Source organism: Monopterus albus, unplaced genomic scaffold, assembly GCF_001952655.1.
Source record: "Monopterus albus unplaced genomic scaffold, M_albus_1.0 scaffold2.1, whole genome shotgun sequence".
Classification (NCBI taxonomy): Eukaryota; Metazoa; Chordata; class Actinopteri; order Synbranchiformes; family Synbranchidae; genus Monopterus; species Monopterus albus.
Genome location: NW_018127882.1, coordinates 6,192,275 through 6,207,820, shown reverse-complemented (window position 1 = coordinate 6,207,820; position 15,546 = coordinate 6,192,275). Strand labels below are relative to the sequence as shown.

General features: G+C 39.5%; 1 protein-coding gene across 1 annotated transcript in view; it reads right to left on the bottom strand.

The window, feature by feature from the left end:
- Positions 1 to 1,725: 1,725 nt before the first annotated feature.
- The window catches only part of vegfba (vascular endothelial growth factor Ba), a gene marked incomplete at its 5' end in the record, with an annotated part of 14,260 nt that continues 439 nt past the window's right edge, over positions 1,726 to 15,546 (bottom strand). The window contains 7 exons of the mRNA XM_020591469.1: positions 1,726 to 5,865; positions 6,443 to 6,658; positions 8,257 to 8,340; positions 11,237 to 11,272; positions 11,374 to 11,447; positions 11,532 to 11,728; positions 11,816 to 11,867. Coding sequence (XP_020447125.1) covers positions 5,844 to 5,865; positions 6,443 to 6,658; positions 8,257 to 8,340; positions 11,237 to 11,272; positions 11,374 to 11,447; positions 11,532 to 11,728; positions 11,816 to 11,867 — 681 coding nt within the window. The remainder of the gene's footprint in view (positions 5,866 to 6,442; positions 6,659 to 8,256; positions 8,341 to 11,236; positions 11,273 to 11,373; positions 11,448 to 11,531; positions 11,729 to 11,815; positions 11,868 to 15,546) is intronic.

The following is a 15,546-nucleotide window of genomic DNA, read 5'->3' as shown; positions in this document are numbered from 1 at the left end:
TCGCCCCGGCTCACCCGGGAGGGCTGATACCATCTAACAACACACACATAGGCCAGATAGCGTACAGTACCTGCTTCAACACAGCTGCTGCTACAAAAGCAGGGAGGAAACCATGGCTGGAGTCATTAGAAAAACACCACTATGCAGAGAAAGCAAGGTGGAAAAATACAGGAAGTCCTGCTACAAGTGCAACGACTGAGACAGGCAGCTGAAGTTAGAGGCGCAGAGGGATAGAGGAGGCAGACAGGGTGATGCAGCTAGCTGAAATATGAGGTAAAATTAATGCTTGAAATGATGGAGAAACAGTCTAACAATCACATGAAAATCTTAGCAAAGACAGAATTTCTGTTATTCACCAGTGCAATGACATATTTTGGGGTTTCGGAAGTGAGTTTTGAAAAGCAGATTTTTGAGTAGAGGTATATTTTCTGTAATGTGATGCATGACTCACTGCTCTTCTCTCTTTCTCTCTCCTTCTGTCTCCCTAATCTTGCAGCTAAATTTAGTACTGGCATAATGCCCTTCTAGACAGACAGGCTGGCAGCAGCATTTAGGTCCTCTCCTCCTCTCCTCTCCTCTCCTCTTTTCTTTTGGTTTCTTATCACCTCTTCTCCTAGCCTTATTCATTTCTTCTCCTTTCCATTCTTTCCTCTTTTGTGTCCTTTCCCCTCCTCTCCTCCTGGACAGATATAAAAGGCCTCTACCTCTCCTATACATCTAGGAGCAAGACTCACATATTGTGCAGCCATGTGATTTCAATATTATAACATGTAGTATATAATGTTTGTGAAAAAAACAGGATTAAAATTTGTAAGTAGAAAGCAGGTTAAAAAAAACTGCTGTTAAATGCTGATTAGCTAAAAGCTAATTAGCCTAGCCTAGCTGAGTGGCTTAACCACTGACTAGTGGAATTCACAAGATTCCATGTGGTTGAACTACTTCAAAACCATGTTTTTAATATCTTTATTTCAAATGTAATTTGTTAAAGTAACTATTTGGTCAAAGTAGACAAGAAAGTTGAAGAAGAAACAAGAACATATTTTGTATGTAAATAGTCCTACTGCATTTTCCCTTCACACTTTAGATGGTCCAACTGTGTTTTTTTTTTACATTTTATGTTAGATTTGTGACTATTATTAATAATTTGCATTAAAAAAATAAAAATTGAGGTTCTACAGGTTACATAGTTGCCTATATATCTGGCTAACAGGCTTCCAACTTCAGCCTTTTTTCTCAGCATCACTGTTTCTGTTTGCCTTTGTAAGACAGAAGAGCTCTCAAATAAGTATCAGTATTTGATTCTGAAATGTAATAGTGTGTAAAGTATAAAGTAGCATAAAACTGAAATACATGAGTAAACTGTCAGAACCTCAAAACTGTAAGTAATAAAGTTTTCCACACACACACTTTGAGTTTATACACCTTTGCACTGGGCAAATCTCTGACTCAGCAGTACAGATGAGAGGAGGAGAGGGAACAATATTATGTCTGATAACACCACGTCACAACACGCACACTCTGTTTCTCTGTACCCAATTCCCAGGGTGGCACTGTAATCAAAAATGCCTGTTTACCTTTCATTAGGGTTACTGTAAATGAGACATTAAAACAAAAGGAACAGGGGGTGGAGGAGAGGGAGGGGAGCGGAGGTCAAACAAGAGGGACATGGGAGACACAGGGACATTTGTGTGGATAAACAGTGACAGGAAGAAAATGAGAGGTTTATACAAAAAATAAGACATTTCCTTTAATAACATCTGGAACATCATGGTTGTATCCTGGTATAATTTTCAATATATCTGATGATGCATTATACACTTTTATGAGGACACTGAATTGATTAATTGGCATTTATATACTAATACAACATAAAACTGCATTGTTTTCTACAAAGACATTATAATTGGGCACAAATGGTGTAGCAGCAAATAAAGAGTGTATATTTTTTCTTTATACATAGCATATGAAGAGAAGAGATGCTTAAGCACAGCTAAAATGAAGTTACAAATACATCTCTACAGTGTGCACTATGCAATACACAAGCTTGTGGATTATAAAATCTTATATAGTTAAGTATAACAGGTCTCCATAGGCTACTAAGACACTGGAGGCTAGAACAGGGATACTTTTACAGTACAATGTAGACTGTGCAGATACAAAGCACACTGCTGTTTTATACTGACATAGGAGAGGATATTAATATGTGTATATCTTGAAATGTTGTGATGATGAAATGACTAGAGGCATCTCTAAATACTAATGTGTCCTGGTAGAATTAGTAATAGTTTTTTATTGTTCAGAATTACTACTTTAAAATAACAAACTTTGGTCATGATAAGTAACAGCTGGAGCCCCAGAGGCCCCCATAAAGTTATTTCAGTGCCACACCTCTTTTAGGTGGAATGTCATTGATATGTCATGTATGTCTGCATGAGTGGAGCGTTTCAATCTGAGTCCATTTGCTCCTTCAGTTCTGCCTTCAACAGAAATTATTATTCCAGTGGACTAATGTACAGTATGTGCTTTGCAATCTCAAACACAAGTGCAACCTGTACTGAAGTTCGGGGACTCTTAGGTTTCCCAAAGCATTTGTTTTATTGTTCCCAGCATGCTAAATTAGTGAGAAATCAATGCTGAAAATGATAAATGTATTAACAGGAACAGCTAAAGTAAGAAAAACTTAAAGGCAAAGTAAATTTTGGGAAATACACTTATTCACATTCTTGCAGAGAGTTAGATGAGAGGAATGATACAATTGTCACATGTGTAAGGTAAATAGGTACCTAAACCAGCAATCTGTTAGCTTAGCTTAAAGACTAGAAACAAGGGAAACAACTAGCCTGGCTCTATAACAAAATGTGCCTGCCAGTACCTCTAAAACTCACAGATGATGACCTTATGTCTTGCTTGTCAAAGCTGTACAAAAACTGAAGTATGAAAACAACTTAAGTTGCACCAGACTTTATCTGAACTCTTAGCTGGCTGCAAATGATCAGAGCCAACAAACAGTTTAGCACATAATCCCCTCATAAAACCACAAAGTGTTGTTTCTTACATCACTTCTCATACAGATTAAACAAAATAAATATAATATGTTAAGTCCTGAACTTTAGCTGAACTGCTAAATGGATTTTTAAACCTTCAGATAGAGCCACACTGGCTGTTTCCACCTGTTTCCTGTCTTTATGCTAAGCTAAGATAAGTTAATTGTTTGTTTGATAAGTTAAATGATTGTTGGCTCCAGCTTCATATTTAATGTACAGGCACAACAATGGATTCAATTCTCTCATCTAACTCTTAGCAAGAAAATAAGTTGATTTCCAAAAAAGTCCAGCTTTATTTTTAAAGCCAAAGATGGTCACCATTGGTTTGAGGCTACAAAGGCTTTGGGAAACCATCTCCTGTTCCACACAGTGTCTGGTCTGTGCTCAGAGGACCAGTTCAGCTCTCCTTTTATGAAAACTGTTTCTCTTCAGAAGACTCTTGTAGGTCCCTCTAACCAGTGATAATCACTACAGATCTGGTGTAGCTCTGAGTCTCTACACTGGAGACTGTGCTTATTGCTAAATGTAAAGTAAAACATCATTATATTAAAAGAGGTCTGAAATAACGTAGAGAAAGTAACAACAGTGCTCTAATACTTGGTCATTAATATGTTATGATATAGAGGTAGTGATTTGAAACATTGATTGACAGTAATAAAAAACACTGAACAATAAACATGGGCATGGAAAAATAATCTCATTTTAGGAAAGTATACAGTAAATACAGAGCTTATCACACCGGTCACCAAAACAAAGATATTTTGCTTCAGTGCTGACACACAAATAATTCAGACTCTGGACTGCATGCTGTTTCTGGATGACTATTCTACAATCAACTGGATGGCACACATCCTGGGGGAGAGTACGGACATGAATCATGAAGTTTAAATGCTCCTGTTTCTCATGGAGATAAGACATCAGTGGTCAAATTTAACACAGGACACAGGCTCTGAATGAGCACCAAACATGGGTTTCAACTCCCTGACCTGCCATTATGGGTCCCCCTCCTGTCAGGAGAGCACTGGCTTTGGCTCGCCGCGCTGACTGACAAGTTGTTCAAGACCTCATCCTTTCTGAAACAGTCACAGTTCAAATCCCAGTTCCCACCCAGCAGCCAAGTTTCAGCCAGAATATAAACAAGTTATGTTCCAAATGAATAATACTCTTTCCATCCCAGCTCGGACATGCAACAACAATAGCCATGTTTTCCTTTCACTGCACTGGGAATGACTATTTGCTTGGTTTCTGTGTGCCACAGACAATACTGCCCCACTGATTGTTAGAATTGCACATTATAATGCATATAGTCTGTGGCCTGTGTGAGCCATCTCTCTTTAAATTCAATACATTTGGCTATGGGTTTAAATGCTGGCTGTGTACATATCCGGCCACCCAGTGTGACTCTTTATACATATGGATTAAAGGTGAACAAAAACAAAACAAAGACACGTATAGAATATCTTTCAATCAACTTGTCAGAATTAAAATAAAATATAAAACAGAGGCTTATAATACAATACTTAATGAAGATTTTGCAGTAAATTGCAAATATAAACAACTGACATAACATTTCCACACTTGGTGTGGCATAAACAAAAGCTTATGGCTACCTGCATTCATTTCACATTGCGTGTGTGTTTGTATAAATGTACGTATGTGTGCCTGCTATAGCGCAGAGTGGGTGAGGTTGTATGTGTGTTTGCAGTGTCGCTCTGTGTTCCTGGTATTATAAGTGTGAATGTTTGTGTGTGTGAAGCAGTGGACAGCCGCCAAGCCTCATTATTGTCATGCACCTCACTGCCTCAAAGAGAGGCAAAGAGAGACAAAGCAGCCGCTTTCAATTGAGCTGAGAAAAGATGGAGACAAAAGGCCTAAAATTAAACAAATGCAGGAAAGCGGCTTGGAGAGCCAGCCCGTGGTCAAACGCTTTGAATGAGAGAGAAGGGCTGCAGGGATAACCCACCAGGGTCTTTCAGCGGGGAGACCACACAGATACACACATCCAGCATTCAGCTCAACTACTGGTCCACGCACAATGTGGACCTATAGATGTGCATGTGGTATGTCTATGTGGTCTAAGTGTGTATATGTCCACCAGTAAGCTGTTCCCATTTTTTTTTTCTAAATCCTCCACACAACAATAGGCCTTGACTTAACCCTGTAATCCGTCTCCATGTGCAGTTTCCTTGTCAGAAACATTCACAACTTCCACTGAAGTGTCACACCTAATACACTTGTGTAAGACCAATCCACTGCATCTCTCTTGTTTTACTATAGTATGATCACGGATCTTTGTATTTATAAATGCAGCTGTTGGTGAAAAGAACTTCTTGGAGTCCATGCAACAAACCACAGCAAGACAGCAGTACGATTTGGCGTGTGTGATTGTGTTCATCAAACTAGATTCTGTCTGGTTATTTCCACTTCTCTCAAAGTCACCATTTTTCTGCTACTTTCATCCATCCACTGATGGAATGCGTTTTATGACTCTACATGTCTGTACACGCATATGCATATGGACTGACAGAGGCTTTCACAGAAGCGAGGAGCTGGTAAGATGCCTGCCTGCACACACACATGCATGTAGATCTACAGTATATCAAGGCTGTTATGCTGCATGTGTTGCTTTACTAGAGCACTACTACAGGTTCTTATGTGTGCTTCCACTAATATTTCCTTCAGTGTGAGATACTAGATGTCCAAGAGTCTGTATGCTCCATGGCAGTGATGCTGAGAGTGGGCGATGAATCAGCAGGGGTTGGTGGAGGGAAGGAAGTGTAAAGGAAGTGGGCAGACACATCAAGTCCTCATTGCATCACACCTGGAACAATACACAATAAAAAGAGGAAGGTGCTAGCATGAAATCTCTTTTGAAGCTGCGAGGCTGATGGATTCTACAACTGGAGTGGGTGATCAAATATAGGCATCAAAAGAACCTTAGAAGCAATGTGACATTCGGTGTCAGATCATTTGAGAAGTACTGACCCTACAACTAATAGTCAACCCACTTTATCCTTAAGTTAGTGCTGCTCACAGCAAAACCTTCAGAAATTCAAACAACTCATCAACTGGTTGAGCTGCAGAAGTAGATATTTTAAAATCTGTGGAAATGTGTAAGAGAGGAGCAATGGGAAGATGTTCTGAAACGAGAATATCCAGCTTCAATTTATACTAGGCTCCAGGTGCTGCATTTATTGCATTTTTCTAAAGTTAAAGTTGTTCAAATGCAGCATGATACAGATCCCTAAATCTTAACTCCTAAATTAATAAATTCTTGGAGTTCTGTTTTCAGTGCTAATCCCTCTACCTTCCCCTGTCTGTGTAATATGTTTGACTTATATATCAATGAACAGAATTTCAAGCCACAGATTTATTTGTTTGGTTGAGTGTAGACTGACCTGCAGCGGAGAGGGTTGAGCCTCCGGCCTTTCTGGATGCAGCTTTCAGCACTGATGGTGCAGCGACACTGACATGACGTTGCATCCAGTGCCCACTTCCTTCCTCTACAGGGGCGGCACTGAGGCCTTGTAGAGGGAGAGGAAGAAATGTTGGTGGGAGGAGGTGATGGAGGAGAAGGAGAGGATGGGGGAGGAAGAGTTGTTGGAGCTTGGGTCCTGGATGGAAGAGGGGTGTAAGAACAGTGTGGTTAACTGCTAAATGTAATTGTTCCACATTGTCTGTGAGCTCTTTGAGCTAAATGTCCAGAGATCGCTACAGTTGTAAACTGATTCATTTCAGTGTGGACTAAAGTGGTGGATCAGCTGACAGACCAACAGACTGACATTGCAGTTGTTAGAGTCACACTATGGCATCAAATCAGGATCTAAAAGATTTTGGCATTTTGCTGCTGATCCCATGTGACATCATTGGATTTACTAACAATGAATGTGGGGCTTGTTTAAACATGCGCAGAGCTCATCTGAATGCAGTGTGTGGGAGATGTGTGACTAATGTGGGATAGTGTGTCCTTAGCTGGTGACAAACTATCTGCGCTTTCTGTCCATCTGTCTCTCTATCTGTTGCCATAGCATGGGGCCTTCAGTTTCTCCTCTAGATGTGCTGTACTCTCTCTCTGAGTCTGAGAAAGTTGCTTGTGTCAGTTGGTCCATTAACTGGAACTAGTTCTGCCTCAGACTTCCCGTGAACCCAGCAGCCTTAATGAAGCCACTTAATGAGGCACAGAGGGACCATCTTTGTTCAGATCCTGAGGACCACGCCTGCTGCTGGCATGGACAGAGGAGGAAGCATTTGGAAGCAAATTACACAGATTTCACCCCTGCCAAATTCTGAATAAAGCGTGTTCTGAATGATGGATGGGTGTCGAGGGTCATCACCCTCAGACTGAGCCGCCTCTGGCCCCTGGAGGCCGGAAATGACTGACAGCAAAGTGAAGGGGAAGCAGACGAAGATAAGAAAATATAGGAAAAAGCGTGCAAACTCTTCTGCCCTTCACTGCTAAGGACTGAATGATACATGTTTCTTTCCCTCTTCCTTCAGATCACAGTGTAACAAATTCATAGTTTCAAAATATTTTTGTCCTTGAATGTCTCTAACCAACCTTCTGAACAGCCTCACTGCAGTATTATATAATATGCCATGCTATTGATGACAGTAAAAGTTAAATATTAATGAGCAGTTACATACTGCATTATTTTTGTAAAGCTAACCTGTTTATATGTTTCGTATTGAACGATGGACTCCAGGAAGTGAATGTATGTCAATGTCATGTCCTCTGAAATGACTGAAACATGAGTGCGTGTGACAGTGCGTGCACGTCTTTCTGTGGTTGTGTGGATACATTTTAGTTCGATACCATCGCTGTGTGAACATTTTAGCACTGCAAGGACATTTTCTCTGGTCCTCTCCTCTTCAAAGGGCTGTTTGTTAGGAATTTGTTTTAGGTTAGAATTAAGCTTAGGTTAGGGTTGGGGTTAGACAACTAGTTGTGATGAGTAAGGGGCTACGGAATGCATCATATGAATGAGCATCCTCACAGCTGTAGAAAGACAAACGTGCGTGTGTGAGCGTGACCTTGCCTGCTGTGGCTGTAAAACAAACTGTCCTTCAGTAATAATGGTGTCCAGATAACCAAGTTTTTTTCTCATCCAAACATTCACAGTGTGACTGAAAAATACTGACTAACCTGGGGAAAACTTAAGTCTTGTAACTGAGTTTAGAAAAATCAAATGTGTGTACTGAATATTCAACATACGCAGCTACGGTGGCTCCACTTGTCCTTCGACCGGACTTTTCCCGCTCCTTTTTCTTGCTCTTCCTTGTTGGCTTCAAATAGGGCCTGAGAATATCAGACACAAATAACATTACAAACATATAATAAAATGGTCACAAGGTTATGATAAAACTAGTTGTGTTCAGTTGTGAGTTAGACTGAATATGAATTTATATTTAGTATCCAACAACAAATACCAAACAAGTTTCCTGGCATCTACTGAGTTAATATACTGAACATAAATTAAATTGACCAAATGTGCTTTATGTCCCAGCTGAATCTTTACAGTTTGTATTATTTACTTACAAGTCATAGGTTTGTCTGAGTTTATTCAGATAAAAGTCTTGTTTGAAAACACTTCATATTTGATAAGTTTGGCTTATTTAAATAAGAAAGGGGCTTTGGAGAGTAAGTGCATCTTAATCAGTTTGTCTAGACTAGTACTGGCTACTGTGAATGTTCTGACAGTTGTGTACTTTATGACGTTTGTGTTCTTTGTTGTAAAAATGTTTTTACACCGTCCTTTTGTCCAGTTTGCTCTTGAAGGTATTGGAGGCAGAAGCTGACAAGAAAATTCACTAATTGAGCCTAAAGCAATGTCTTTGATACCATTATGAATATTTTAAAGACTGTAGGATCAGTGGTGGAAGTACATTTACACAGGCACTCTACTTTACTTCTACTCCACTGCATTTTAGAGGGAAATTCTACACTTTTCTATTCACTACATTTATCTAACAGCTTGAATAACAAGTCATTTTGCAGGAGATTTTTTAAACTTTTGATGAGGATGTGCAATACAGTGCATTATTGTACAGTAAATTAAACCACTCAGCAGTTTCATCATGACCAACTTCAACCTTAAAATGCAGTAATTTTTTTATCCTACTGTAAAATAAAAGTCTGACAGGGACTATTCTGTTACATAATGTTTTTTTTTTGTTTGTTTGTTTTACTTTAACTGATGATAATACCTATGCTTTTCTAAAGTACAATTTTGAATCCAAGACATTTATTTCTAATTGACTATTCTTACAGAGAATTTTTTCCACCACTGTGTAGGACAATCCAATAATTGTCCATTATTATCTCAATACACTGCCTCACATTAGCAAAAATCAATGAAGAAAGCAAAACAATGAGATCAAAAACATTTGACTTATTAACTTTGCATTTTTAGGCCATGTCTTGTCCACATTGCCTGTTGTTTACCAAGCTCTGGCCCCTCTGATTTGTTGATTCATATCCTCCTTATCATGCCAGTGTCCAGCCTTTATTGCGCACAGTCTGTTTTACTTTAATGTACACTGGTGCCCTTAGCAGCAAAGCGCATCTGCCTGTAGCTCTGGCTTCAGTTTTTCCTGATTTAACTTCTTTGTCTCTGGTGTAAACTGTAATAAACTACATCAAATTATGGGGACAGTGTTTACCATCTTAGCCCTGATATTATTAATCACAGAGTGTACTGCAGCTGTTGTTGTCTTTGGAGCTCTAATTTACTACCATGGATGCGTGACTCTGCTCCCAGTTTGTGAGAGAACACATGGCAGAGGAGATAAAATCATCACTATGGTGACAACAGGATGCGGGCCATCCCGGGGGACAATGGCAGAGAGTCATGCAGATGTTAACCCTCCAAAGGGCACAAACACACACATATACCACATAGAAACATATAATATTTCTGCGTGAACTATGTGGCAAATAACATGTACCCATACACAAGTACATGTAGAGATCCAGTAAATCCACACACATAAACCCTGACTGAGTTTTCAAAAGCAAAACCATGCACAAACATACATTGGAATCCTGTATTTATGTCCACATCCTAACAGGAAGCAGGGGGACATAAACATTAAAGATGCAATCATGTAATTATTTGGTTGGATCCGTCAATATGAGGCACACAAACAAACATCAGGGATCCAACGTGTTTCTTTCACAGTGTACAGCTGTCAGTCCCAGCTGACACCCAATAAAACCTGAACAGTACAGTGTCTAGTTTTTTTACTAAGGATTTTTTTTACTTTTAATATCCAGATGTTACTCTAGGGTGAGTTGTTACTCTAGTTAATCCATCCCAGTGAAAATGTTGTGAATTTTTAGGGGGGTTACTACATCATGATGAAATGTCCCAGTGAGCCCGCTCGTTAAGATTCGTACCCGATAGCCACAGTATATCTGGTCTGATTCCTCCTTTACCATGTTATTGCTGCATGTTTCATGCTATTCTCAATTATTTCAAAAAGTACAATTTTTGTTTTGAGATGATACATTTGAAACACGTAACTGTTTGGAAACACTGTTGTTTGTGTAGTGAAGGCACAACACAGCCTGCTGTGTAAAAGCACTGTACTAACAGCCTAGACTGTAATCTGCATTTTATTAGTTTTTATTGGGCGTTGCTGCTTTTCCTGTTCAAAATGCACCAGTCAAATTCTTCACTATGTTTAATTGTAACTAAAGCTGGAAAGCAAACACTCTTTTGTGAATTGACATGACACTGATGCTGTCAAATTTGGCAATTTCTTGCATTTAAAAGGTGAAATATTGGCCTGAAATGTTTGACTTTTTAAACTAGAAAGAATTTCCAAAATAATCAAAACAACTCAAAAGACAAAATATCTGAAATCACATAAAGTATGCTGGAATTTGATAATGAGCACAAAAGCAAGTAGCTAATATGTGTAGTATCTATAAAGCTGCTAATGGTTACTTGTGGCTCATCAGGATATGCTGTTTCTGACAGAACTGCTCATCTGAATATCTCTTCCTCATTAGTAGCATCTTCATTAACTTGGGCATGGGGTGATATAACGGTTTGATAACATCATTAGTAAAGATTTAACATTACGGTCTGACAAGAACAGTTCTCCAAATTTAAAGACAGCAACAGAACAATTAAACCCCAGAAAGAAAGCGATAAAGCAAATTAGGTGGTAGATACCAGGTGTGTTACCTTGTAGTAGGTGTTGGCAGCAATTGTTCTTTTAATCTGCACACAGATAAAATAGACAGCGTCAGTATAAAGGTGCGGTGAGATCAATGAACAGGTGCACCATCCATCTCTACCTTTGTGCAAAGGGTTTTTATTACCTGCACTCACACTGGCTGTGCTCAACAAAGGGCAACTCAATGAGCTCGTGTTTCATGAACGAGGTCCTCATTAGCTGTACAAGGATCAGAAGAAATCGTATTAAACCACAGACATCCTCTCACTGTTTAACTAGTGGGCATTAAGCGTGTCTCTGTACCTCCATGGTGAGTGTGTGTGTGAGCGTGGGCACACACTCCAGGGCCTCGTCAGCACAGCAGCCGCCACATCGTCTCACTGACACACAGGATGGGATAAAGAGGTGATGTGTCTCCCCAGGCAGCTCACGCCAAACCTCCACCAGAGTTTCCCGGGGCTCACAGCCACTCCGTGAGTACACCTCCAACCACCTCCGCACTGGTCCATTGACACAGACAAATAATGTGCTTTAATTTTACTCTTTTTGAGGCATGTAGTTTGACTCTATATACACATGGAGCATACCTTCTCGACCCTCTCTGGATTTAGGGGAGTCTGCTGGTCTCCAGTGAGCTAGCTGAAGAGAGAAATAAAAATAATTTAAAAAAATTATGTGAAAGCACTGTTTCAGTAAGTTCTGAGTTTCCCAATCATGTCTACCTGTTATATAGCATTGTCATTTTATTTCAGTTTAAATTGACACAACAGAGGTGAAGTGAAAAAAATTGAGTTGATGAAAAAGTTATTTTCTATATCTAAAATATACTCATATATCCTCAGTGTGTTTATTGTTGATGTCTGTGATAAACCAAAACTAAAAGCCCAAATGTATGAGATAAATCCAGCAGATAAAAGGTGTTCACCTACAAGAGCATGAAAAACAGAATAACTGAAATCACATCAAGTTAAAGTAAACATTTTGTCAAAAAAAAGTAATGAGTAAATGTTATAAGCAACATTCAAAACTTAAAAGGTTTTCACAGATTACCCTCATGCTGTAGTATTATAATAATCTATTAATAATTATTTGGCCAAGCATGTTACACACAAGGAATTTGTTTCCGGCACAGAACCGAGGCAGCCATCTGCGGCGCCAACTCAACCAATGGCTCTAACCATCGGGGCCAACTTGGGGGTTCACTGTCTTGCCCAAGGACACTTCGACATGTGGACTACAGGCACCGAGATTCGAACCACCGACCCTCCGTTTGGGAGACGACTGCTCTACCCACTGAACCACAGTCGCCCCCAATATTAGCCTCAATGTTTATATTTAATTTTTTAAAGTTCACTTTACAAATGTGTTGATCAGTATAACAGGACCTATACAGTATCTCTTCTTATTGCTCAATAATCATGTTTTTTACTTCGATGTTTAGGGTCATTGTCCTGCTGCATCTCCCAGCTTGTTCTGAGCTTCAGCTTGCGGACAGCCACCCTGACATTATCCTGTAGGACACCTTGATAAACTTGGGAATTCATTTTCCCCTCCACAGTGGTAAGTGGCCCAGGTCCAAAGGCAGAAAAGCAGCCCCAGATCATGACGCTCACTCCACCATACTTTACTGTTGAGATAATGTTTTCATGTTGGTACGTGCTTCACACCATACCTCTATGTGTTCTTCCCAGACAATTCTACCTTTGGTTCATCTGTTCACAGGACATTTTCCCAGTAGTGTTGTGGAGTGTCAGTGTGGTCTTTGGCAAACTTCAGGTGTGCTGCAATATTGATTTTGGAAAACACTTGCTTCTTCTGTGGTGTCCTGCCATGGATACCATGTCTGTTCATTATTTTGCATGTGGGTGACTCATAAGCAGAGACATTAACCAACTTCAGTGAATCTTCAGGTCTTTAGAGTGGGTGACCACTTCCACGGAGAGTAGACACATTACCAAATCATCTCTATTTATAAACAGCATTTCTAATGACCATTTTATTCAGAAAACCAGGACATTGCAAACAGTACCATTACTTTTTCTTGCAACTGTAGCTTGATGTCAAACAGCCGCAGCATCAAAATTTTGTTTACCATTTAACAATGTCTAATATAAAGACTTATCAGTCACTGGGGCCATTTTACTCAACCTTTTTTAAAAACTTTATATTTTGCTGATGATTCTTCTGCTCTATCCACTTCAGCAGGGCCTATATTAGTAATAAAGTATTGTTACATGGTTGTTCTGATACATTTACTTAACTAAAAGGTTGGAATACTTCATTCAATACAGAAAACACAGAAAAAGAAAGTGAACTTTATGACTATCTCTTTTATTCTCTTTAACACACACACTGCCATTACTGGGCCTGTGTGTGTGAAGACTAATGCCACTTGTAAGGAAATGTAGACTTTGCTCAGTTGCCCCTTTTTAACTGCTCCACCCCCTCAGACACACACTGGTTTGGCCCACATTGATTCTGAGTTCAGCTGAGGCCATTTTATTACTAGTAGGATATGAGCTGAAGGAAGTGTGTCTTTTCTTTACCAGGCTTTGAGAGGGCTAAGACTACTTTGCTTTGGCAACCACATCTGCAGAAGAGCTGGTGCACACATACTCCCGAGTGCCAGCCTTGTGCCATCTGAACTGGCATTACTGTCTGTGAACTAACATTTCAAAACCACTCCAAGAGCACACTGTCCATGTGCATGTGTGAGACTCTGCCCTACAGCAATACACCAGCTCTCTCCCACACTGAGCTTCAGCTCTAATGGAGGAAAAGGATGGCCCCTTTTCAAACAACATGACATGACAGCATGACAGCAGAGAGTCTCAGGTGTGAGACAGCAGCTGTGAGCAGGTAAAGAGACGTTTCTGTGTGCCATGTAGTGTCTAGGATGATGAATCACTAAATCGTATAGCACACAGCTCAAAGTCAGGGCTGGATCCCACAATGCCTCTAAGCACCGCATGTTCCTGATAGAGGTCTCCAGACATAAATAAACCAGCACATGCAGGTCTCTCCATGTACATGTGCCAGCCACTGTGTGTGTGTGTGTGTGTGTGTGTGTGTGTGCAAAATGAGCCCATATGTTAGATTGATGATCAGTACAGTCAGTTAACACATCATAACCACTTTCTAATGAGGCAAGTCAATGGCTTTAGAGCTGATTGATTGATAAATCTATTAGTCAGAAGATTAAGTGCTTGAATATCTTTGGGTTTGAGACTACTTGGCCAGACATAACAAGAAATCTGAAGACCTCTCTCTGGACACTGAAAAAATTACATGGGATTTTTTTTGTACTATTTTCAAACATAATTACAGACTAATCGTCTAATATGTTAATAAAAAGAATCAACAAATAAATCAATATTGGTTGGTTGCAGATGTAAAAGGACTTATCTTTGGTTATTAAATAATCTGTTAATCATTTATAGATCATATATAGCCTATAGCTATTCCCGAGAACAGTTTTTGGGTTGCCAGGTTATAGAAAATCCTCCACCAGCACAGCAGTTGCTTCATCTTTTTAGCTAGGTAACTCTTTGGTTCATCAGGAATAGCCTACACCTCAAATGGAAAATACGCATATTTGCTTTCTTACACAGAGTTAGATGAAAAGATGGATACTAGTAGTCTGTTTAGTAGGCTATATGCTATATCTACAGCCAGCAGCAAGTTAGCTCAACTTAGCTTAGCATAAAGGCTGGAACACTGCAACACAGCTAACCTGCTCTGTCCAACTGTTAAAAAATATGCCAGCAACTCTAAAGCTCAGTAATTTACATTGTTTATTAAATCCATATAACTATATATAAAACAATTTACCATTTTACGAGGGTCCACTATTCTTAGATGTCACCACTTGCCTCGCAACTACCAGAGTTAGAGGCTCCAGCCAAAAAAATGTTGTCTTTACACAGTTTCTAGATAAATTAAACAAATGATATTAAAAATGTCAGCGAGTGAGCTTTAGAGGGGCTGGTAGGTGGATTTTGTTATTATTGGACAGATCCAGGCTAGCTATTTCACCTTGTTTCTAGCTTATATGCTATGCTAAGCTAACTGGAGTGTTGTATGTTACAAACATGCTAAATAACCATATCTGCCAAATTGATGAACAGGTCCTTTAATATTAATGTTGTTAATAGATTTATTCCTGGTCCACACTCTTGCAACTACAGTTTTCAATATCTAATTGGCTGAACAGTCTTTTGAGGGTCCTCAAAGAATTAGCTAATAAGACAAATTTATAACCTGGCAACCCAAAAGCTGTTTTTATGAAAGGCTTAAGATTAGGCTATAAGTCAACGAC